A 26,822-nucleotide genomic window follows, 5' to 3' on the forward strand; every position below is an offset into this window, starting at 1 on the left:
CTATTTAGATGTGGTTACTTCCCTACTTGTCATTGTCAATGTGCACAAAATGGCTCTTTTGTTGGATATGCGACTTCACCACTATGGTGCCGTGGATCTTTTCCTGTCCATTGCTAAAGTCAATATTACCGTTTATTATTTCGTACTGATACATTATGAATGGAAATAAAGCAGATAACTTGATAGCCGACCTTGTCGGGTAATTCTTCCAAAACAAAGTCCTTTCAATGCATCCCTACATTTCAGTGTAATATCCACTTCACCTCAGTGATTATACACTGAAACAGCTCGACTCATGTAAGCGCACTCCTTTAAGCCCTATGAAGTCTCTTACAGCCTTTCAACAAAGCCCAGGGTTGTCAGAAGGCCAAGTAGCACATCCGATTGTAGACTGATGCTTCAAACCCATCTTGGGGTTTTTTGATCTTGCTGGATGCACTTGGCCCACCGTCTCCCATGCCAGAGCTTAAGCTAATTAGTTTCCCATTAGCCTGCCACACTGCCTTCCTGGCTAACGCTAGCTAGTGCAGTGCCCAACCAGGAAGCCCAGAAAACTCTGGCAGAGGCCATTATCTCTGCTGCCACCCCGATGAAGGGATGAAAATCCCTCTAATTCTGTATCCTTTCTTCGTGCGCAGAGGTCTCCTAATTAGCCCACGGGGGGCCTCAGAGAGGTGCAAACTGCACTGCCCGACTTCTCTGAACATGCTCAAATTAAATAGAAAACAGAGGGAAATGGCCCCAATCAAGAGATAAAGACTTACTTTAGTTTCTAACGGCATAATTATGCATCTTTTTTCATCAGTTTCTGGTAAGCAGACTAACCTAATACATGTCGACATGGTGGACACTGGGCAATGCTGTATTTGTTGTTGCCGTCATAGGGTTTGCTTTTCTTGTCCAGGAAACGGTGACCAATCGCATAGAAATACAACTTGTGTCTTCCGATATGTGGCAGTGATCTTTGACCTACATTTTTATTTTCCAGGGGATATTACATCGTGGTAGTGCCTCTGAAGAAGCAACGCACCGGCAAGTTTTTCAAACCCTGGGACAATCCCGATGAGATGAATTTGGAGGAGGTAAGCTTTAAGGTTGATCTTGAGATGATAATGACAGAAAGTGAATGTATAAGTTGAAATAGTACATCTTCTGTTTAATAAGGCCTATATAACTGCATTCATTACACCTTTCTTTTCTCAAAACCGGAGAAAATAAGTTGAGGCCTATAAGAGGGCAGGAGGAACAGGAGATGAGTCTCGCTGATTGACGCAAATAGCTGCAGAGAGCACTGTTCATATGGAAATGAGAACATGAAGTAGCCATCAAGTGCACTGCTCAACCCCCATCCCCCCCACCCCCCCCCCCCCCCCCCCCCCCCCCCTCCTCCTCCCCCCTCCTCTTTGCGTCTGTGGTAATTACCTGAAGAGCTGCATCAGGCCTCCATGTCCCTTCTCATTCCATACAAAGCTAGGCTACTGCGTATGTAACACTCTGTGCATTGCAGGTATGATTTACTGTGAAAGCAAATGAAAGCTTTTATCACTATGCATTGTAAAGCTGCGATTACATTTACGTTGTCCTTTATATGCGGTGTCAAACATTGCAAGCTGATGGTTCATTAAACTGCAGTCTCTGTCCTAGAAATGTGTAGAAATGGAAACTTCTAAAAAGTTTTTTACCCCTCAGGTTATATACAAATTTAAATTCTTGCAAGGATTCTTATTTGTAAATCAAATCCTCTGGCAAATTATAACTTATTTTGAAACTGAGTTTTTTAAAATATTTATTTCTTTAGTATAAGCATCACAAATATATCACGTGTCTAGGGGGCTAAAAGAAGAAGAAAAAAAAACACACCATGTCTCATCTGGCTTTGGCTTTACTGCTCATGCCTACAGGCCCATGTCTGTAGCCTTGACCGATTGCCCAAAAGTCGCCCCTCTGTCAGAATTTATTTGTTTGTCAATATTGGCACTCACCTTTTCACAACTTTTCCCAAGGGCAGCTAGATTTAGCCCTGTTGACAGGAGAGATGATTGAAGACATTATCGGGCAGCACCAACAGCCCCGCAGCCAAAACAGAGCACACACGATAACGCACACACTCGGATGTGAATGACAGCCGCACAGAGCGAGCGCACACACACACACACACTCTCTCTCTCGTGCGTGCACACAAGTCAGAGATATGAAATCAGACACCCAAACAACTATCGGGGCTTGATTAGCATAATTATGATCCGCGCTTTGTACTGGGAGTTTAAAGCCAGATAGAACAGACTTGCATGAAGGGCACACTTGATGTGGTTCTTTCATTAGTATTGTTATTATTGTCGGCTGAAGGAGCAGAGGTGGTGTTTTTGGGCTACATTATGTATCCTCACTTTGCATATCTTTCATTCATATTTATCAAAAAATGAATTGGAATATTAATAATGTCACTCAAATCCAGCAAAAATGTATTTCGCGTCTCTTTTTTATTTTCCTGTTTGAAGCTGTTGGATAATCGTCATCGGTTTTATATGCTGGGATTTCACAGATCTTTTAATCTCACAATCTTTTGTAGTCAAAAATATAGATGAATTAAATCATTGATCTTCTCTGTAACGGTCTGCCTGTTGCAATCAGCATTGTCTGTTCGGCAATCAGAGAGAAGTCTAGATAGACGGATTTGATTTGTCTCAATGTGTTTTCGTGTGTGGTGCAATGGGTCCCTTTGTGTTACCAACAAGTCTGCCTCTTTCTACTCCTCACTGTAGCTGCTGAAGGAGATAAACCAAACTAGCAGAGGCCTTCGCTTCCAGAGGCAGGCAGAACCCAAAGCCTATATCGCTGCCTACTTCAAAGTCCTGCCCAACAATTTCAACCTGGGAGATGGCAAGACCTACAGGGGCTTTGAAAACAAGCAACTCCAGAATGGCCAGGAGTACATCTTCTTTGTGCTTGCTGTTTTGGAAATGTCGGAAAATGTAAGACTGCTTTCTCAAACATGTTTTATTTCCATTTCTATCCAAGTGTGCCTCATATTTTACTTGAGTTCAGCTTCAGACATGAGCTTGTTCGCCTTTGGGACATCCCGTGCTAGTGATCTCGTGGGTCTTCGTGCTAGGAACTGTGCATCTTGGCAGAGGCTCGGAGTTTGCCTCGGGTTTGACGTGTTACTCTGAGCCTTTGTGAAGCTTTGACTTAAACCCTTGAAGCTGCAGCTGGCCTAAGAAGCTGACCCTCGCCGCTTTGGGGAGAGAAACCCCTGAAGACCTTCGCTGATCGCAAGAATACCTCGATAACAGAGCTCCTCTTTAATTGCGTCCTACGTGCGGGTCCACCTTATCTCCGCTGCTGCAGCTAGTGTGTATTTGTGCATGTGTCTTTCTGGACTGAAGACCCGAAAGCCGCATGATTAGGCAGCTGCAGGCGTGATGAAGGATATGATGAGCTGCAGGGTCTATAGTGCTTTCCTCGCACTCTCTCCGCTAACCCTGGGTTCAGGTAGAGCAAAGCGATAATGGCAAATGGAGGGAAATCTCTAATTTGCTCACTGAGGCATATATTTTCTTCCCACTAGACCTTTCCTTTAATCTCCTCGTAGAATGTGAAATAGTTCAATCAAGGCTCCTGTAAAAGGAGAGATATTGAAGATAATTCTGATTGGTCAAGCTGCAGCTTAGCAGAAATTACACAGCAAAACTTTGAATTGGCTTTTAATTTGTATCGTTGGTCATGCTGTCTTTGTCAGAGTCTTGTTAGATATGCTCGGTGGTGAGGGGAAATTAATTGAAGTCTTGTGGTAATGCTTTGAATAGCTTGAGCTCTGGATCCACTATATTTCTCAGCAGTTCTGGATTTTGATGCAATTTAGGTGAGAAAATATCTTTAAAAATCACGAGATTAGCGATAAAATGAAGGCGTAGGTAGAGGGATGAGGTCCGGTACGTAGAAGCAGCATTTGACGGTTGGTCTAAACTAATATAACACAGGTTCCATGATTGACTGATCAGTGATTTGCCTTTCCCTGGATCAGATCATGTATGCCACAAGCCCCTACTCAGACCCGGTTGTGTCGGCCGATATCGACCCCCAGCCGATCATCGATGAGGAGGAAGGCCTTATCTGGGTGGTGGGCCCTGTGCTAGCCGTCGTCTTCATCATATGCATCGTCATTGCCATCCTCCTCTACAAAAGGTGAGGATATTAAATGATTCTCTCCATATAGAACGACAAACAGAAATTACAACAACTGTTCCCACTAAGTGAAACAAATGCGCAGGAATCCACCTCAGATGGGACGTAAATGCTCCATACAGTACACATTGTTGTGCACTTCCAATTTACGTATTGCCATTCAGTATTTAATATTCATGTCATCAATACAATACCCCATACAAATCTTCAATCAGGACATTAAATGGCAGATTTGAACTTAAAGCCCAAAGCACATTGATCTTCAGACTATCCATCACCCTCACTCTCAGCAGCACACACACACACACACACACCCCACACAATCCCTCAGCTGAGTAAATCCAAACATACAGCTCCCCAAACTGTGAAGCCATTGAATGCAGATGCCCACAATTCTTCACACAGACACGTGTGAAAGACTTGCGGTAGTGCACTTTCACACCGAATCAAAACAGCTTCTTTTTTCTGTCTGAAACCCCCAAGTGGTAGCGAGACCTCGTGCTGTCACTGCTCATCAGTCAAGCGTAGGAGGGGAGAGCTTTGACTATCTGCTGCATGTCACTGCATCTGTCTGCAGCTTTAGAGAGGCCCTGGAGCCTGGGCAAGCATCCCAGCCCCCACCCTCCCCCCCTTTTTTCTTTTTTTTTTACGACTGCCCATTCCACGAGGGAGAGGAGCTCTTGATCCCGACTCTGACCTTATGATGCCCTCCTGCTTTGCCCGGGTACACACAAGCGCATATCTTACACGCGTGCGTCCACACACAGATTTTTTTTTTTTTTGTCCGTCCTTCACTCGTCTCACCTTTTACATAAGGCATATTTTCTGCAGTGTTCATTCAATCAAATGTCCAGTCCTAAGCAGAATTTTTACAGTAGTCCTCAAGAAGTAATTTTGTGAAGGTAAGATTAGCAAGTGAAGCGTCAGCACACTGTAATCGGTAACAGCACCAACACTAAAGACAAAAAAAAAGACATCAATGGTAGTGTAATGTAAGAGGTTTACACGTACAGCTTTATTCTCTTACACCTTATCGTCCTTGGATTCCATTTAAATAAAGTTTTGGTTTGGATGATACGAAGGTGAACTTGAAAGTGAACGAAAGAACGCGTGTGCACGAGCTTCAGGCAGAGTTTCCAGATTCACACATCGATCACCGAGCCGCGGTCACCGCCACGTTAGGGAACTTTCAGTGCATAACCAGGAGACATTGCTCATGTCGAGATCAATTTTTATGTGACAGAATGCTCATGTTGTGTTGAGCTCTGGCAGAGGAGACGCAAATAAAAATATGCAGCTTCACCGGAGAGAAACGCAAATCACAATCATTCGTGCAGCTACACATAAAGAATAATTGAAGTTCAGCCATGTCTGCTCCCAAATCGATTTAAAATAACGGTAACATGCATTTTAATGCGGTATAGGGTTTAAGTTATACAAATGAATTACAAATGATGATCTCACATGTTCACATTGATAAGAGTACATGCATCAATCTTGAATATGCATAATTTTTTATCTTAATAAATCTCCCAGTGCAGAAAAAGACAGAGACAGCAATTAGGAGTCAAGAGATGACTTTTATGCTTGAACAAGAAGCAATCAGCTGAAACTGCTTGAAATAGCAGAGATACACTGTTCAAGTCTTGGATGCACCTGGGAAACTGTAGTATTTGAAACAAAGAGCCCCAAGGCTGCATAATTGAGCAGAAATTCTCAAGTGAAGCATCACTAATCTCGCACGCAAAGGAAACATTGGGATATGATTGGTATCGTTTGTCTCTTATAAAGTCATTCACTTAATCGAAAGAAACGTTTCTGGAATTCTCCATCATATAAAGCCAAAGGTCTTACCACCTAATGTTGTGTCGATATTTCTTTCCTTGCTGACCAATGGAGCAGCAAACCAGACAGGTAAGCGTGAGAGAAGTAGAGAGAAACTAACTCCCTTTAAACCCCTTTTCTCCCTAGACTGTACATAGTAAATATAAAACACATGACAATTGGTCGCCCACTGGAGTTGATGTCAATCCTGAAATCCTGCTGTGTGCTTAATCAACATGACCACATGTGAAACACATCTTTTGTACTGTTAGCAGTTATTTATCTCAAAAGTTGTCAGCAGGCAATTATTGAGAAACACAAGCACACACGTGTTTTTACTGTTCCTACTACTAAAAAAAACTTCCACCACATTACCTTTCCATTGTACACATGCTCTAACTACAACATGTTATCCACGTCAGTGACCAATTTTGTGTCGATTCTTACGAATGAACGAACCCCATTGCATTCTGTGAAACTGGCATCGTGTGTCAGAGGTGACAATGTAGTGCACTGCATATACATGGGAACGAGACTCTCTACAAATGTGAATTTTGTATTCAAATTAGTGAAAAATAAAGCGAAAATAAAACAGGAGCGGAACAAATAACAAGAACACTCTTCAACAGCCAGTACAATAGCCCTGTAGTAAATGTACATCTGTTAAGCATGCAGCGTTTTCTGTTGTTTCTTAAATAACTGGACTGCAGTCTCAACACCACCCCCTAGAAAATTATATGACACACTAGCTGACGCCTGCATTAAAAAGTGAACATTAGGCTTCACTAAAAGTAGCATTTACTGGTTAAGGGCTATTGTATTGAGTTGAAGTGATGATGTTATTTAGTCCACCCCTGTAGTCCTATGTACTGTAGGAATGCAGACCCGTCACCTCCTCAATTACACATCTGCCTGCAGTATTTCTTAGACCACAAGGCAAGCTTGGAGGTTATAGAGTAGGAGTTTTGAGCACCCAAAAAAAAACAAAAACAATCTGCTGTTTGTTCTTCAGAAAAAGAGCAGAATCTGAAGCTAGGAAAGGCAGTCTCCCCAACAGCAAGGAAATGCCGCTGCACCATCCCACTGACCCGGTTGAGCTTCGACGCCTCAACTTCCAAACGCCCGGTACGTATTCCAAATGACGCCAGTGACGTCCCATTCACTGTAAATGTAAAACTGAATGTGCACTGCGAAAAGGGATGCCAAAGCAACGGACTGCTCGCTTAAAGGCACGATACGTACGTATTCTCCATTAGCTTCATATCAAATCGTGTTTCTTCATTTAGCAACCATTTGCCGACATTGAAACCTAAAAGTACCCGTCATCTTGGCAGTGAGAGTGGCACGACACAAGTGCGCAGTTTGCCGGTAGACAGTGGACAGGTGCTTAGACAAGGCACAAAGGGTCAAAACTGACAGTTTGCCCCCCCTAGAGACACTTCTCGGTGGAAAATGAAGAGGCAGAAATGCAAGCTTGACAGTTTCGTGGCAGCTGTCGTTCTCCTCTGCACCTGGGTTATCCAGGTCATCAACACTTGTCATGCTTAGTCAGAATAGCGCAGTCCTGCTAGGATGGCAACCTGCTGCTAGGAGACAAGAGGCAGCGTTGGGGAAGGTGAGGGAAATGCAAAATGTGTCATGGCTCTGTGGTCCATTTTGTTACGAAAGCCAACGGATAGCGACGGAAAAAGTGTCCACTCGCTCCTGTAGTGACCTTTAGTGCAGAGGTGAGTGGCGGTCAGTGGCAATGCTTTGACTCAGCCACGTGGTCTTTTTCTCGCCTGGGGAAACAATGGGAGTCACAGTCCATTTATCACCTGGAAATGAGGTATGCATCTCTGACCGAGAGAGAGAGAGACAGAGAGAGAGAGAGAGACACTGAAGTGCCGTTGGAGTTCCTCCGGTTTGGGGACAGGTGGTCAGAGACTGCCAATAACGTATTATCAAAGCCATATTTCTCAGGTCAGCTGGTATGAGAGGAGGATGAATTATCCCTGCAGGCTCATTTTGGAAAGAAAAAAAATGAAAAGATTTTGCATATTTATATAAGCTCTTCAATGATGTTAGGACCATTACTGTCTGTTTCATCCTGGCAGAGGGGTATTTTTCCTTTTGGCTCAGAGTGATCTCAACCATCCAACTATTTCACTCACCTCTCAAGCCATCATTTTCCCCCCCCAACAGCCCTTCTGAGGGCTGGTATCTTGTCTCTCTCGCTGCTCAAAAAGGACCAAACATTTTTTTTTCCTACCATGTGACCACTTTCTCTCAAGTCCTCAAGCACTTCCACATTAGACCACCTCTCTCCCCTACTCTCTCCAGCCTTTCTTCCACCTCTTTTCCCCCCCTCAATGGACATTTTCTTCTTAAGGATGCTCGATGTTTGAGTGATGGCGTGTTGGAAATGGTACTTTCATTGTCCCCCAGTGGTGGAAATGGATTTTGAGTAGCGGGCTGCAATAGAAACCCCCTTTGCCGTCTTTCAGAGAGACGTGAGAGTGGGTGGGAAAAACGAGGCACAGCTACCATTAGCTAATGCCCACTTGTGTCAGCAACCAAAATGAAAAATTACCTCAATCGAGAGACAGAGAGAGAGAGAAACAGACTGTCATGCAACTGTAGTGTCAAAATGGCCCCTGAATACTCAAGATGAATATCTTTGGCCACAGGCTAGATTGTGAAAGCATGTACAGAAAGGTGTCTTTGTGAAGATCAGAACGGTTCAAACACTACACTTTTGATTGTTTCCCCAAGCTCTTAAATATGCTGATGACACACCTTGACAACCACCCATATTCAACAACGTCAAAGTCAAGTGAATTTAACTGCAACCTATGCAGGCAGTATAGCACAATGTCAGCATCCTCAGGTTAGAATGAAATGTCAAATCATGTCCCATGGTTGATTTATTTCCATGAAATACGCACGGTGCATTAGCCAAGCTTCTAGCATGATGATGTGTTTGTTACTAATAAATGTTCCATTAAAAATACACACAATCACTCAACTACTTCTTGTCACGTTTCAATTTCTACCTAGTAGTCATCACATTGCCAATGACATCTGCAATGTATTTAATTCCGCCGCCGTTTTCCTCCGCAGGTTCAGGTGCGTCCAGTCACCCCAGTAACCTCCATTTGTCAAGTTAGTTGTTCTCGATTATGCACTTGACATGATTTTTTTTTTTTTTTTAGCTTTAATTCCATTTTCTTTTCCTTTTTTTTCTGCATAGTCTTGTATTCCCATCCCAATCTAATCCATCTGGTGGTAATACAATGTCATCACAGGAGGCGGAGTTTGAAATGACATATCACTCAAAGCAAAACATCAACATCTGGCCTAACAATCTGAATGTTTTTCGTTTGGTTTTTGTTTGGGTTGTTTCTGTGCGTTTCTGTTTGTGTCTCACTGTCATGCTAACTATCCACCGCAGCTTTCTGTGTGAATAACCTTTTTCCTCTCTCAATAGGGAGAGTCCCAGTGGGGCAAGTGTGCTCGATGACCTCTCATTGGCTTCTGTGTCCATATTCTCTTTATGAGCATGGCCACTGCTTTGAGTGAACAAACTACCCTAACCAGAACCACTCTTCCATTCCCCCTGTTAAACACATGTGCTGCTTATCTAATGATTCACTGTTGGCTTGTGCGATGCCGGCTTACAAGACCGATGACTGACCTTTCGTCCATCTAATTGACAGGTATGGCTAGCCACCCTCCAATCCCAATTATGGACCTGGCAGATCATCTGGAGCGCCTGAAAGCCAACGACAACCTCAAGTTTTCACAAGAATATGAGGTTAGTGTCAGCAAAGTCCAGATGTTGATTCAGCAATTGTTATTAATGCTTTAGAAAGACTGTTTGAGTTGAGAGACGATGTGTATCACCGGATTGATGCACAAGTAGCCAGTTTACAAGCTCAGTTTACAATGATTGGTGACGACGTGATTGGTCAATACTACACAGACTACAAATGCAAACACTTCCAATACCCAAATCCAGTCCTGTTCCCTACAGATTCTGCATAAGAATACAGAATCTTATTCAGATTATACCCATGCTACCATATACCAGTTGAAGCATGTCACCAATTGGTGGATGACTGCTCAATAGGGGAATTGGGAAGTACTTTCATGAGAAATAGCTTCACCAGAGATCTAAAATCAGTCAGTATGCCCTATTCACAGCAGACATTTTGACATGTCATAGGAGGAAATACACAACAGCTTTAATAACAATAAATAATGGTTGCACTCCATTTTCAACTCCAGAGCCCTGCTGTTGTGCCTGCTGGCTCACTGAGACCCTTGAATGGGAAAGACGTCATTATTAATGGCATTAGTAGCACCTGTGCTTTCCCTGCTACGCCGAGTCAAAAAATGTCGGCTGTGAAAAAGGCTACAGTTTGCCGACTCTTGTCCAGCCAGTGAATCATTCCTACACTTTGGCTGAAGTCTCACTCTGGAATGTATGGCCACTATCAGACTAAAGATGCATAATGGAGCAAAGGTGATCGCTACATTTATACATCCTGTGATTAGACCTTGAAACGTAAAAGTCCTTCAGAGTTAAGTGCCCTCAAAACCCTGTGGGCAGCAGTGAGACAATGGAAGTGTTTCCTTCATATTGCCTTGCTTTGTATTGTAGATGAACTAACGGGGCCTGAGACACTTTGTGAGCAAGAGGTCCTTTCAGGGGCATTTTGTGAGATAGGAACGATGCTCGTCCTTTCTCTGCGGGTCCTGCTACAGCTCCAAAATCTATGAGGTCACCCTATGGGTGGGTGCCAAGCCGCCCAATCATTACTGCAGCTTAAGTACATTGAATTCCAATTTCATAGAGCTTATTCGAGAGCAGTGGAAAGCAATTTTGCGAGCACAATGAAATAAAGATTTTTATTATGAGCAATGTTGCAGCCCACTGTTTCAACATATTTTGAAAAAATATCAGGCTTAGCCAGCGGTGCTACTTTAAGTGATTTCTGCAGATAAAGATATTGGTGCTGAAATGTATTATTGTATTCACATTGAGCTCATGTGCGCCTAAATACCTCTGAATGTATTTGCTTCCTAGTAGTATTAAAAAGTTTGCCATCATTAAAATGAATAATTAAGCTTATCTTTATGCTATTATTGCTCCCATAAATTACCATAAGAAGTCATATAAGTACGATAATTATGATGATAATAAGCAAGGTCAGTGTACTAACGTGGCATCTATTTGCAATGTGTCCTATTACACTTGGGTTTGTACTTTCAGTGGAGATTAACTCATAAAAGCAGGTTGCAGTCGTTAAAAACACAAGCACAATATTTTCCCTGTAATGTGAGATGGAATGCCATCTTTCATGCCATTGTATTTTCCCTTTGTGACATTACATTTTATGGCTCATTTATCGGTGATGAGGGAGCATTGTCAATCTCTGCTTTACAATGCCGAAAGAGGGCTTGGATAGCAAATTCTGTTGAACTGGTCTCAAGTGTGGCGTTCTAGTATGTGCCGTAAAGTCCTACGACTCAAATGAGGAAAGCTGATGGAACACAAGATTTTTCCTTTGTGACCGATTTGGAATGTTTCTTTTTGTAAATCTAATCATTTATATGGAGCAATTATGTCATGCCAAAGACAACAAATTGTTCACATTGCTCCTAAAGCTTAAAGCTATCCGCTTCCAGTCAAATTTCCATCTATGAAATGCTTTAATTTAGGCTTTGCAGACCAAATTGTCATCTTAGATTCATGTGTCTGTTGACAACCCATTTTCTACAAGATACCAAGGGGCCAGAACAGATTCTACTTAAATTAACTGGAAAAGAATAAGAGTCTGGGGAAGACTACTCATCAATTAAATCAGCTTTCAGTCAGAGATCAATAATCATCTTTGGACTGAATAACTTCAAACACGTTTTGCTCATGGTCAGGTTCATTGAAAAGACGACACTCACTGGTTTATTAGTGTGGTATGCCAGCATAAGCCGTAAGTTATATATTGATTTGGAATATGAATGACAAACACACGTGATTGCATTAGTTAAAAAAACGATTTCTTTGAAAACATAGGCGGCAATTTGTACTGCAGCCAACTTGAAGACACGCCATGTCATCAGAGAGAAGCATGGTTCTAACTGACAGGTCTAGGGATGCTTGCGCGTTCATGCTATTTTATGTTCCCTTGTAAAATGCTGCGTGTATTAGTCTCTTCACTTGGTGTAAATAGTAAGCTTAAAATATTCAGTCTTGTATATTCTTTGACCTTGATGGCAAACAGTATTCATTGCAGGGCAAACTGGAGATTTATCAATATTTTTCAATCTTTCTGCATCACTTTGGTGCACACATGTGGTTTAACAGCAGAACTCAAAATCAATATTATGAAAGACTTTAATACCAAATGAATATTTTTAGCCAAATATGTCAGTGTAGAGACATGAAAGAAATAGATTGGAACTCAGAGCTTTGACTGTTATGAACTGCCTTCCTCAAAGCGCTGGATAAACATCTTTAAAACATACAAGTCTAGATGTGGCTTTAAGATTCAAGTACATTCTTAAAGAGATGAAAACATAACATAGTATTTTCAATATAGTGCAGGAAGCTTTGTGATATTGATCTTACACCAACATCTCATGGGCAATTACGTTGAATTGAGTTGAATTCAATCCAAGCAAGGAACTATTGTTAAATGTTCATATTATATATTATATAACATTCCATTGTAACAAAAAGTGTTCTTCTACTTCACAGTCCATTGACCCTGGTCAGCAGTTCACGTGGGAACACTCTAACCTGGAGGTCAACAAACCAAAGAACAGATATGCCAACGTGATTGCCTACGACCACTCCAGAGTCTTGCTCTCTGCTATTGACGGTATGCCGCCCACCAACATCTTCCCTCCCAGCTGCTGTATCGATTGGACAGACAGCCCAGGCCAACTGTATCTTTGAGACCCGCGGAGTGCAACCACGCTGTACTTTTAAATTATATTGCTCCACAAGCACGTCGGACTACTTTTTCCTTTTATGCCTCAGGTGCTTGCAAAGGAAGTGACGGCTTTAGAAACTGGCAATTTTGACTTTAAATGCTGAGGCAAGCACTCAAGTCAGACTAAACAATCACCTATAGTGAGCGATGCAGGTTTACCAGCATCTATATTTCTGACTTTATAGCAGGTGATTTTTTATATATATATAAAGCCATGGGCAGTTTATTGACATTGAAACAAGAACAGTGAGTACACTGGAAGATAGACATCTTAGCTTATTTATAACTGTCATTTATTATAATTTAAATTTGCAATACACATTGCATTGCTTATTTGTACACATCACATTACCTATTTGTGGGTACACATTTGACATGGATATGTGTTTGCCAATGTGCTACCTGACAGAAAACTCGCTAGTAACATTAAGACTCAAGATGCGGCTGCACAACTGGTAAGAAACAGCCCAGTAAGTGTCTGGCACATTAAAGAAGTGCTGCGCTGTACAGTGCAGCTTCTAAAGAATGAAAGGCCATTTTGAAAAGGCTAGTTAAGTGCTGGCTCCCTCACTAGTTTCTTGGATTAAACACAATTGCACATACACACACACACGGCTATTAATTAACCATTTCCATTGAGCTGCTCCCGCGGAGGGCGAAGGAAAATAAACAAAGGAGTAAATGGCTATTGTGACAAAAACAGACAGATAAAGGCTCAAAGAGCCCCTTTTTGCAGTCTCTCGGAGACGACACACAGCCGAGTGTTGATGGAACTCCATTAGCCGGGCGTTTAAACACATCTGCACGACCATATTGGAGCCTTTGTGCTGTAGCAAGTGAGCAGTTATCAGCCAGGGGGACAAGAGGGACTTCCTCTTTTCCTTCTGAGGCTTAAAGCCTTTTGGCAAGCTATGCGTCTATTGTTTACTTTGATTGAGTTATTTGAATAAAAGGGGATTTGGGATTTGACATCAGAATTTGAAGACGGCTACTTTCAGAATTTATTGATGCTGGGATGGATCAGCAGAATCTTCAGAACACAGGCGCACTGATGCGCAAGTACATTTGTGGACTTTGTCGTGACCTTCCTGAATTTGCTCTACTTTTGACCTCTGCCAAGTTGCCTGAGCGCACAAAACATGCGCTTAGCGGGATTAAACATGTTTCTAAAGTTAATCCCTAAAACTTTGCCCACCCTTCATTTGCCAACTTGTACAGTTTCTAAATTAAATTAGTATGTATCAGTATTTGTTAGCATGTTCTTTTTTGGAACTTTACTTTTATTAAAAGGGAATTTATGCAGTTTTTCCGTTGAACTATATTTAGTGTGTGCTAGCTGTCACAAACCTGTTATTCTACAAAGAGGTCATTTGTTCAGAACATATCATAAAAAATCTAATGTGACAACTGTATAACCATCCGTTCTGAGGTGAGACAATGTGGTAATCTGAGAAAGTGTGAGTCGACATCTGCTCGCAGATGCACAATGTCTAAACATGAACAACAACTAGGAATCATCATCATTATGAGCATTACAGTGTTGTAGCCTGAAATCTGTTCATTTACAGATTCTTTTGCTTTCCTATGAAGGGTACAGAGTACTGAACAACGCTGGAGCAATGTTTATTTCTCAATAAGCATATTGACTGAGAGAATGGTTGCATTTATACAAATCCTGAGTGACAGAAAGCACAAAGGCAAAAGCCATTTGCAAATGTGCATTAAACAACTTGCCTCGTTCTCATTAATCCACAGTAATGTCTCTTTTTGCTTCTTCTTTTCAAATTGAAAACGCACTGGGCTTAATTGCATTTATCCCTTGTCCATCACGGAAATGTACTGCCGCCCGGCTGTTTGGACAACTTCAACAGCAAAAGCGAGGGCGGGGGACTGTTGAAAAAAAATAAAATCTTTGAATGTGTTCATATTCCATTTTCCTTTCCTTTTTTTTTTGCTGTTGAATAAGTTACCTGGGAGAAAAGGGAGTTTGGGGGAGAGGGGATGCAGTTGGAGAGTGGGGGATTCTCTGATACGTGGCGTCCATGCAGATGAGACTTATCTTGGTCGACCATGTGTGCACGAAGCCCCTAAACTGCCAGTCCTGAAGCATTGACTGGCTGTCAGCTCCGTCTCTTCCGCCTGGATTGGAAAAGGCTGCTGTGCCTTTCATTTAATATAAGCAAAGGGAAGGAGGAGAGAGGAAGGGAGGGAAGGGGGGGGGGATTGTTTTGCTAGTTTTTTGTTGGTTTGTTTTTCCTCCATGTGATGTGATAGACTTTTACAGACCGAGCGTTATCGGTAAGTCAGTTGCAGATATGGAACGGGAACACAAACACTGTCGATTTAAACGTGTTGTTGATAGCAAATACAAATCCTCACTCTGACTGTAACGCTGGGTCCAAATGTTAGTGTTTTATGCTATTTTTCGATTTCATACTTTCAGAAGACTGAATTCATTTTTGGAGACACTGAGGAAATCCTCATGCGGTGTCATCTGAACCTAAATCCAATACTTAGACCAACTTAGGAAGCAACAAATGCCACCGTGTTGTGACATGTATCCTCTTCTCTATATTGTGTAACAAAGTGAAACATTGTATTTGAGATGTTGCCTTTTGATTGTAACTCCCGCCATCTACACGTTCTGTTTTAAGGTATCCCTGGAAGTGACTATATCAACGCCAACTACATTGATGGCTATAGGAAGCAGAATGCCTACATTGCCACCCAAGGATCCCTGCCAGAGACATTTGGTGAATTCTGGAGGATGATCTGGGAGCAGAGGAGCGCAATCATCGTCATGATGACCAAACTGGAGGAGAGGTCCAGGGTAAGAGACACAGACACAGACGTATTTACCCTGCGGCGCTCCGTATCTCTCGAGGCACTACTCAAATGAAATCACGGGGGTTGAACCCAGAAGTGTGGGGAACATTTGTTTTATTCTAAGCTTCGGAATGTAGAAACCCAACTCATGAAAACACCCGATGATTTAAAAGTCTGAGCAAAGTCAAGCAAGTTACTTACACACAAATGCCTTTTTGTAAAGCAAATTAAATAAGATTTGTTTTTCCATTCTTGATTTGACGTCGGAGATTTGCAGAATGGATTCTTCCAACGTTGTTCACCCTCTCTAAGTGACAGTCATCTTGGAGTCCTTGTCCTTTTGTTTCATTTGTGAAGTGTGTTGTACTCCGGCCCTCCCGAGAAGCCTTTGTATTCCAGGCAAAGCCAAGTTCCACGCTGTTACCCACTGATGTGCTCAATCCTTTCTTTACTAAAACACTTTTGTTGTTGTTTACTTCGGATTGATTAGTGGCATGGCTCCATTCATTAGCCCAGCACTGCTGAGAGCACTGGATTACAATCAGTGATAAAGAGACACTGGAAAGCAACCATTGGCCAGCTGTATGCACTCACAACTCCTTTAAGGTACACATGGTCAGCCCTTCCTCTTCCACATCTTACAGTGTTTGACTGAGCGGATGAAAGCTTGCACAGAGCTTCCACAAGCCACTGACCTTCACACCTGTATGCCTTTTCTAAGAGCCCGGCGTCGTGTTAACAGCGGTGCTGACTCAATCCACAGAGCAGTTTTCACTCAGTATCTGTACAATCTGCAAAGCAAATAAGCTCCCCCCGTCTGACTTTTTAATATCGGAGGTGCTGTAAAATGCATAATTCTTCAATTAGGTGTCAGTTTGACTCTATAGATGCTTTGTGATAGAGGAGTGCTTCTTGGCTCTGCCGTAAAGGCTTCCTGCAAGACATCCCCCACTCTGATCTGTTCCGTACCATTATGTTGTTTGACATTTGTAGTGCATAATGTGATTCTGTTGCTGCCAACCGCTCCCGTCTTTTATATAAATCAGTGGTATCATTCTCTGGTAAGCACTCAAGCTGTATTTGTATGTTGTACATATCTAAAGCTGGAGTATTTGCAAGTAAATGCCATTATGAATCATTTCACTACTCCCGGTGTCACAATCACTCCATTGCTACTGGTGTCAGGGACATAACATCTGCTTAGGTAATGAAATTAATGTACAGTACACCTTTTCAGATATTTGAATGCTCCAGTGACACAACTGGTGTCCAGTGGTCATACCTTTTCGACAGTCACATAGCCCCAGGATTTGTTAAGCACGATGACATTGCCATTGTGTTGAAAATACGGCTATCACCACATCAGTTTAATGGACAATTTGAAGAATAACAAGTGAATTGGAACCCAGTTATTTCCTCCCCAACACCTATAGGGCTTCCCTTTGTCAGCTAAGCAGTAATGCGATAATGGAACCATTTTTTTATTGGCCGTTAACCGGGAAACAAAGCTGTGCAGTCAAATGGCAATAGGGCTGAGCCGGTGATATGATTGGAAACTGTGGTTACTTTTGTAATTATGGAGTACGGCAGGAAAATTAATAGCTCTCTCGGCTCTATACAAATATCTCAGGCCATTTAGTTGATTACTCAGCAGGAAATTACTTGACTTTGTGTAATACTTTGAATGTGAAGCAGGGCATTTTTGAAAAAGAGCATTTTTACTTTGTGAATATACCTACAGTGGATAAAGCTTGTTGTTTTTGAGTATTCTGTTCTAAGTATATGGCAGAATGTGTTCATTCCTATCCATACCATGTGTAATGGAATGTGTCTCTCCCCTGCAGGTTAAATGTGACCAATACTGGCCAACAAGAGCGACAGAGACGTACGGCCTCATCCAAGTGACACTGCTAGACACAGTAGAGCTGGCCACATACTGTGTCAGGACATTTGCACTTTTTAAAGTAAGGAGCGTTTGGATTTTCTTGTCCTACGGTAGCGACTTAGACCCCACAACAACTTGTCAAGTCGTTGTTTCACTAACCTTTCTCCATCTCCATAATTCAGAATGGCTCCAGTGAGAAGAGAGAGGTGCGGCAGTTCCAGTTCACGGCCTGGCCAGACCACGGGGTACCAGAGCACCCCACTCCTTTCCTGGCCTTCCTCAGGCGGGTGAAAGCTTGCAATCCTCCGGATGCGGGGCCAATGGCGGTACACTGCAGGTAAGAAACAACATGGTATCACCAAAACATCCTGAAGCATGAAATTGATTTGTTCTTTCCATTTGCTGTAATGAATATATGAATACATATGACAAAATGTGTTTTTTTGTTATCCGGGTGATATTTTTAAAAACTAAATCAGACATGAACCAGAGGGAAAAAGTGTACGCTGAAAGGAGAATATTTGATATTGAGTAAACTGTGGCCCGATGTAAGCCCAAACAAATCAGCCTACTAGCTTTCACAGAAGGCACTTAAAATCGGAGGGTGTTTTCAACATCACAGCACAAAGAGTACCAGTGTCATTGCCCTCGGCAAACTCAAACATTTCCTCCCACTCGCTGACACACACAAACACACACACACACACACACAGACCTGTCGTGTCCCTTGCTACACCACTAACATGTCGCACATCAGCAGCCCACAAGTCCTTGGCTTATCCCCTGGGTTATTGCATCCGAAACAAATAACTTTTAACGCCAACTTCGCTTCCCTTAGCTACATAAGCGGCCGCACTTCCGACAGAGAGGCAGAGGGATATAACACAGACTTCTGGCTCCTTTCAACTCAGCAAGTCAGCAGAGGCTCAGCGCAGAGAAAGCAAGTGACTGAAGGGGTAGAAAGAGACAGTCAAAAACCGAGCAACAGCCACAGTGTGTGTAATAGATACAAACTTGTGTCAGAAAGTGACAAAAAAAAAGGAAGGGGGATTACTGAAGAATTAGAGTTACCACATGCTGTAGTTAATTAGAACTAGTTGCCGAATCGCTTCAAATTGAAAATCCGGACTTTCTACAATGAAGCAGAATGCAGGAATTAATGTCACTCTGCAGATGGGAGTTTTTAATTCCTCTGGCTCCCTATCAGATACAGTCATTCCCAAGCTCCAAATCCTTCCAGAGGCTTTTCCTTCACTTCATCTTTGACCACAATTTTAAATAGAGCCATCGCTTTTTTTTTATCTGCATACTTATATACCGTAGATAGAGATATTTAGTATCGTAGCTAAAGCTGTTTATGCACATGCAAAACGGCCTATAATTAACAACATGGTACAGTCTCTGAAGTAGCTGATTAATTAGTTGCTGCACTGTACCTATTCTTTGTAAATCACTAATTAGAACCATGTTAATTTATCCTGACTAACACAGATCCTGAGCTACAATACGTCTGTACTCCTCCACACAAACACCTCAAGACAGAGATTTTTACTCTGTAAAATTGAGGAAATCAGACAGTTGTCCATAAACTATACCGTAAACTAAAGTAAAGATTCACAATTGTATCTAATTGAAAGGTAATGATAATGACTTAGGGCCATGAAAGCAGAGCATTTTGTGTAGCACATGCTCAACATTTTACGGTAAATATGGGTTTAGTACATCATTTCCACCACACGAGTATTTCACAATAATAAGCAAAATGCATCAATGTGTTTCCACTGCACTTCTTCAACACTTCTCACAAGGTGAAATTCCAGTTTGTCTTATCAAATCTGCCCCCCAGACGCATTATATAGCATGTTTCCTGGGTTCCTTGTTCCTGCTGCTTTCACTAACCCAGAGGTCAGGGACTGTTTTGCTGTTCTAGCTAAAGGGCTACCCAAGCGCTGTGAGGTGACGGAAGAGGTTAAAAGTTCATGATTGAATGTCGTGGAGAGCGCTGGCCTCTCCCAGCGGCTGTGAAGGGAAACTTTTGATGAAACAACAGTCTCTGTATTACTGTGGAAGCCAGCACATAATGTAGAATGTAGTCCACTCACCTAGCAATTAAGGTATGTCAGCTGCGAATGACAAATAATATCTAGAGTGCCAGCAAAAGCAGAAAGTGGGTATTTACCTGCTTTTTTTGGCACAATTGCTTCAAGTGAACATACTGATGGGCTGCAAGAACACTGCATCATGCTGCAGGGTCATTGGAGAGGTTTCTATGGACTTCTCACTGTGAATGACAGTCCTGATTGGAATCCATTGTAAGTGCTCCGAGTTAAGAAATAACTGAGACACCTGAGACAAATAACTTTGCTTGCATTGGCTACTGGTGGCGGCTACATGCCTGACAAAAGTCAGGAACCCGGTAGTTTGAATGAATGACTTTTTTGATGCACTTGTCACATTTTGAAAAGTAATCAAGGACTAAAAAGTATTATTGACTCCATTAACAGCAATGAGGCGATCCTGGTGAATTTGAGTAAATGTGAGCGCGCTAAATAGGCAGTGTGGGGAAACGGTGACAGGTTAGCTGACGGCAAGAGATTTGGTAACAATACACATGTAATTACTTCCACTGCTGCTCATGCTTTATCTTCTCGGGACTCATTGCGGCTGTATTTTAAACGGCACTCTCTTTCCCCATCCCCTATTCCCTAAACTCCTGGAAAGCATATTAGTCTGATAGTTAATGTGTGTCGACGTCCAAAGCAGCTGGTCTTCACTGGCTGAAAAGGCAGTGTCAGGTCATTAGTGCAGTCAGTCCGCCAGCTCGCCTTCAACTGCCAAACTTACCGACGGCTTTCTGCACCGACACACACACACACACACACACACACACACCATCACTTGTCGATAAAAAGGAATAGCGCATATTTTGCCAGCGTTTCCTGTTCCTACATTTCAGAATAAAATGCTGCTCAATATATATTCCTGCTGCTCAGTCTTTCAGAAAAACTAACCACACAACTCCAAGGTAACCCGGCGGCGTCTCTACCTGCACAACACCGCTCCACCTTCTCCTCACCTCCCTCCCCCATTCCTCATCTTCCTCTGTCTCCGTCTCTCGAGCTCAACGCTGTCACTCTGTCACTTACTCTCTCGCAGGTCATCACTCTCCCACATTCAGGTCTGCACTGTAAAATGTGTTCAGATTGGAAGCAGCTGGGGTGGAGGGACAAATCTCTCCTAGTTTCTGCATCCCCTCGCCCGAGGGCTGAGGTGTACTCGGACCTGGCAGAGATTCATTCTTCAAATATCCCTCAGCAGTCTTTCACTTTTCTTAGCGGCTTGATTCTTCGACTCGCACGCCGATTCTGTGAACGCCCTCGAGCTTTGAAGAGTTTCGTGACAACACAAAACAAAGTTCAGTCTCATTCAGCCAATGTCAGCCATTTTGAAAGTGATCATCAGATCATTTGTTAAAGCCAATGACTCCCATACGTGTCTTAATTCCATTCGCAGCACAGTTCCAGTGCAGCATGGCACATTAACCAGACTTGGCCCCCAGGGACCAACTTTACTCCCTCTCGAGTTCTCCTTCTCAACCCCTCTCTCTCTCTCTCTCCGTGTCTCAGAGCAAATGAAAAACAAATGCTCCATCAGAAGGAGGAGGCACGAGAGCATGGCTCACACCTCGTAGGCATGTCGGCTTAATGGATTGAATAACCTATTTACTTTGGAGCGCGAGGTACTGTCTCGTCAGTGCCGTGCTTTGCGGGGTGTGGGAGGAGAGTTAACGAACAAGATTTACCACCACCCTGTCGCCCCACGGTAAATAAATTGTCATCAGAAAACATCCTCTGTGCTGAGGCATGAGATATTAAAAAACTTGTAATGTGCAGGGGGTGAGCGTTTCTTAACTGTCGGCAGTCTGTGGCTGGTCTTTAAGAGGAGGTCAGAGAGAGACATGTTCCCTCTATGTAAGAGCGCTTCGTTCACTTGTGCATTTTTAACACACTAATGCAACAACGTGCCGATGTGAATCTCAACGAGGAGACCTGCCTTTCAGTGCCTCTTCTGAAGCTCTCTCGGGTTTTTTTGGGTGCACTGTGCTAATCTAATGGCATTAATTGAAGTCAGCTGCACTTCTCAGAAGTTGCCCTGCACATTAACGAAGCCCTCAACAAAAAAAAAAAGTCTCAAAATTGCGTCTGTGCACGCACATCTCTGTGTGCATTTGTTGTAGTGGCACTTTTCGGGAACCATGAGATAAAGGTTAAATGTTACCGTTGCGTAAGTGATTAGCCCTGATGGATTGGAGAGCACAGGTGGGGTCCGGGGGGGGGGACTAGATTGCAAAGGCAGGAGTGAGCCCGCTGAAGGCTGTGACTGCCAAGCCCTCTTCTCCACACAGTGCCACTTCAGATTTAATTACACTCCAAGCCAAATGGTCCATCCTACAGTGGCAAACTTGGCGCAGAGAGTTTACCTTTTGGCCTCATCAATGGGAGAAGGGAGATCTTCACGCCCTTGTACATGTTTAGAAAAGACACCTTACCTTCCACTGGACTGCTCCTCATTTATAGAAGGTATGATAATAAAAGCTCAAACTTGTCAAAGTAGGGACCTTAAACATGTTTCTCTAAAATGTATGCATTTTTATAACCTCCCTTTTCTTGTGCTGCTACCACTGAGAATGCCATCCAATAACACGCTTCCTTCTTTATGTTCTTTTCGACTGCAGTGCTGGGGTGGGACGCACAGGCTGCTTCATCGTGATTGATGCCATGATGGAGCGTATCAAGCACGAGAAGACTGTGGACATCTACGGGCATGTAACGCTAATGCGTGCCCAGCGCAACTACATGGTGCAGACAGAGGACCAGTACGTCTTCATACATGACGCGCTCCAGGAGGCCGTCAACTGCGGCACCACCGAAGTGCCCGCCAGAAACCTATACGCCTACATCCAGAAACTGACGCAGATAGAGGGTGGAGAGAATGTCACCGGCATGGAACTTGAGTTCAAGGTACAAACTGTGTTACTATGAATGAGCGGTGTTTCAGCTTTCGACTCCTACATGACACTAAGAACTTGCCATGTGCCGCAAGAATGTACCGGCATCCCATTGGCAACCGTTTTCCAAGTCAACTGCGTGCCCCTGTGCCATTGACTGGGAATTCTCAGTACAACTCCCCAACTCTTTTCCAGTTCTCATTAGGCTCTCTAGACAGTGTGGGGCCTGTGGTTTCCTCTCTATTCCACTTAGTTGACTTGCTTGTGCAACCCAACATAGGATAAATTCTCCATGTCTGATTTGCCCTTTCCATAGCTCCACTTCCTTGGGTTACAGGGGTCTTGGTTTACACGACAAACGCCAAAGACAGGTTTCCCCGACCACAGAGGGACTTGAGCAATGTACTCTGCATTTACAATGAGAGTCTCAACCCTCCTTTTCCAGCTGTTGCAGTCCTTGTTGTTTGCTGCATGCACCGTGTTGCCATGCTCGTCACGCACCTACTTTCGTGCTCTGTGATGGATGCTGATTCCATTACGAGACGATTAACAGGTTAGATGCTTCTGTCCACTTCAGGTTCACTGGGGGATCCATTCCCCTGTCGTCATCATAACTTGTCATTTTTCCCCTGCAAAGGCAAGCTGGGATAGCAATCACTGATGCCATTTCTGTACTTTATGGTTACATGAAATAGTATATAACCACAGTACACTGGTGTGTAGATTTCATCACCCACTATGTAGAGCCTATTATTGGGGATTCTTCTTTAGGGAGCAGGACAAAATACAAAAGCATGTGATCGTTCATAGTACTTAGATCTATGTAAAGTACAATCCACCTTTAATGTCAAACAGTCAGTCACTAGGGTAATTAGGAAAACACCAGAATGTCAGTGCTGAAAGGTGTCTTTCTTTCTGTCTCGATGCAGCGTTTAGCTAACACTAAAGCCCATACGTCACGATTCATCAGTGCCAATCTTCCCTGCAACAAGTTCAAGAACCGCCTTGTTAACATAATGCCATACGAGTCCACGCGTGTGTGTCTTCAGCCCATTCGAGGAGTTGAAGGCTCCGACTACATCAATGCCAGTTTCATTGATGGGTACAGGTAAGTGCTAACGTGCTAACACCCATTGCTGATAAGATGGCCAGTATGTCAATTCATTGGACTTGAAAAAACTACATTTTTTTCAATGAAAGAGTCATAAGAGAAACTTATACAATACTCATACTTTTCCATAATGTGATTAATGCATTCCCACAGGCAACAGAAAGCATACATTGCCACACAAGGACCACTGGCAGAGACCACGGAGGACTTCTGGAGAAAGCTCTGGGAGCACAACTCTACTATTGTCGTAATGCTCACCAAGCTTAGAGAAATGGGCAGGGTAAGCCGACTGTTTTTTTTTTGTCTCCACAGTTTTTGGCAGATTAACCTTCTTCTGGCTACAAACACAAAAGCATATTACAAAACAGCGTATATGGAATACCAGCTGAAGATGCAGTAGGAGTTGAATGAAGAAAATTCTGGGAATGAACACAATGAAGCGAGTGTATGAAGAGAATGTTGTGGCTCATTGTGGTCTTCTATTTTTCACTCGACAGGAAAAGTGCCACCAGTACTGGCCAGCGGAGAGGTCAGCCAGATACCAGTACTTTGTGGTGGACCCCATGGCTGAGTATAACATGCCCCAGTATATCCTGAGAGAGTTCAAAGTGACTGACGCCAGGGTAAGCTTTGTTTCATCCAACTAAGTTTAAAGATAAGAAAACTAACTCCAGTGCTATAATTTACAGTTTGGTCGAGTGTATTGCCTTTTCAAAGTCTGGGTCGTGTCCTAACCATGGGTCATGGGGGGCACTGGATGCATTATAAAATTAAATAATAATAATTTAATTATTGAGAAACCAACTGGCTATTTTAATTTCTGAATTCCCATATGCAATGTATTTTGTCACATGATTTTACTTCGAGAAAGATTTGTTTGAAAGTGTTGGTGCTCGATAGCACCAGATGTAACACTGCAGTAGTCATTAACTCCAAATGTTGGCATTGTATCAAGTATTTGTTTATACCAAACTATGGCCTAAAGTGTAACATAAGGATAAATATATATTTGTGGGAATTATGACACATGTCAAAGTGTAAAAACAAATGAGTGCCGGCAGCAGTGAGCTGCCAGAGTTTTTAATTCCATCAAAGGCTTACACAGATAAATGGCACCGACTCCTTCCTTTGTAGTGCATGTTACACTGTCTCGTCAATGGGATTGCTCTTCTTATCAAGGGGATACAATATCACTTAAGTAATGCACACCCTCAAAGTCGATTCTCCAAGCACCCTGTCGAGGGTAGCACATCAAAGGAATTAGCATCTTCAGTGTTCATGTTTAATACATTCAGGGGAAATGACAGACATCTTTAATAACACAACAGTTTCTCTGATGCTTTACTCTGCACCTGTGCTAGATTTCTTCTCAAACGTCCATCTTGCACCGTAAAACCCACACAGCTGCGGATCATGATGGAGATGCTGCTATGGGTTGGCCGTCCGTGAAACATCTCGGATTGCACTTCCTAGTTTCACTCAAAGTTCTCTCTGTCATATTTCTGACTGATTCTAAGAGCTGCTTCTGTACATCCTCTCTCTTTCGGTTCCAGGATGGACAGTCGCGGACAGTCAGGCAGTTTCAGTTCACAGACTGGCCTGAACAAGGAGTGCCAAAATCAGGAGAGGGCTTCATCGATTTCATTGGCCAAGTACATAAAACAAAAGAGCAGTTTGGCCAAGATGGGCCTATCTCAGTCCACTGTAGGTAAGTGATCAACCAGTACCACCCACCACACCATACAACATGCACTTCGTAGAAAATTAAACCGGGTGCAAACATCTATTGAGTTGCAAAGAATATATTTCTACACAAATACTGCATAATGGTACATTGTTTGACAGAACCTTTTCTATATGCATCTGCTTTCTCTGGCCTCTCTCGCACAGCGCGGGTGTTGGTAGAACTGGAGTTTTCATCACCCTCAGCATCGTCTTGGAACGAATGAGATACGAGGGCGTAGTAGATATCTTTCAGACAGTGAAAATGTTACGGACACAGAGACCAGCTATGGTGCAGACAGAGGTGAGGTGCTTTTCTTTCCCCCCACTAAACTGGCAACGAAAAAACATAACTCGCAACTGTACTGAGGTAGTAATGTAACTATGGTTTAGAGAACACATGGAATCAGTTTCTGTGTGTTACCGATTTGATAACATGCCAAATATAAAAGGGCTGGTGAGATTCCAAGTGTGCTTTTAAACCAATCAATATTTTACTTACACCTTTGTATTACAAAAAAAGATAAATAGTCACGTTCGAAGTACAATGTACCAAAGATGGTAGATCCCTGTGAGCTGAAGTCTTCTCTTCTGTGCTTCCAGGATCAATACCAGTTCTGCTACAGAGCTGGCTTGGAGTACCTGGGAAGCTTTGATCACTATGCAACGTAAAAGACCCAGTATTGGAAGAAAAAGAGCAGAGGGCCCTTTGGAAAGAAAACCCAGTGAGCCTCTCTTCTGAGCCATAAATTCCTGCTTGAGAAAGTACTCCTTAACTCCTTGCTAACAACTCATTAAGTGTTGGATGTGTGACATGACTTGTCAAAAAATGAAAAAGATGATTCCCGGAGGACCAAGTATTTCCCGACCCCCCGATAAAAACCTCGCCTTGATACAAAGTGAGGGAATCCTGACTGTTGAAGCATCGTCTGGAATTATCTTTTCTCTTGCTTCGAGGATTCATTTTGGGGCTCATAAAACTGAATGAAACCAACACAACAAAAATATAAATGAACAATAATGACATCGTCAGAAATGCATCAGTGATTATGAACCATTACGAGAGACATCGGAGGCACACAGAATTGGGGGGGGGGGGGGGGACTTGATGCACATTGTAAAGAAAAAATAAATCAGTTCCGCTATCAAGTACACACAGATAAACCATTGAAAAAGAAGACAATGTTTGGTCCACAACAGCAAGACAGACAACAAGTAATAATGAATAAACACCACTTTTCCTGTCACAATGTTCGTCATCTAAATTTTGGAGAGGGTAAA

The 26,822-nt window shown here is 42.8% G+C and overlaps 1 protein-coding gene across 1 annotated transcript in view; it reads left to right on the forward strand.

Moving 5' to 3' along the window:
• LOC306714860 (receptor-type tyrosine-protein phosphatase delta) overlaps positions 1 to 26,616 on the forward strand; it is a 138,840-nt gene extending 112,224 nt beyond the window's left edge. Inside the window, 17 exon segments of the mRNA XM_079185019.1 lie at positions 989 to 1,082; positions 2,763 to 2,972; positions 4,025 to 4,185; positions 7,022 to 7,134; positions 9,112 to 9,153; positions 9,708 to 9,805; positions 12,752 to 12,875; positions 15,644 to 15,819; positions 17,660 to 17,779; positions 17,883 to 18,037; positions 22,436 to 22,721; positions 23,638 to 23,816; positions 23,973 to 24,099; positions 24,317 to 24,442; positions 25,373 to 25,527; positions 25,710 to 25,845; positions 26,145 to 26,616. Coding sequence (XP_079041145.1) covers positions 989 to 1,082; positions 2,763 to 2,972; positions 4,025 to 4,185; positions 7,022 to 7,134; positions 9,112 to 9,153; positions 9,708 to 9,805; positions 12,752 to 12,875; positions 15,644 to 15,819; positions 17,660 to 17,779; positions 17,883 to 18,037; positions 22,436 to 22,721; positions 23,638 to 23,816; positions 23,973 to 24,099; positions 24,317 to 24,442; positions 25,373 to 25,527; positions 25,710 to 25,845; positions 26,145 to 26,213 — 2,371 coding nt within the window. The 3' untranslated portion in view covers positions 26,214 to 26,616.
• Positions 26,617 to 26,822: the final 206 nt, after the last annotated feature.

Source organism: Pholis gunnellus (assembly GCF_910591455.1).
Source record: "Pholis gunnellus genome assembly, chromosome: 23".
NCBI classification, from domain to species: Eukaryota; Metazoa; Chordata; class Actinopteri; order Perciformes; family Pholidae; genus Pholis; species Pholis gunnellus.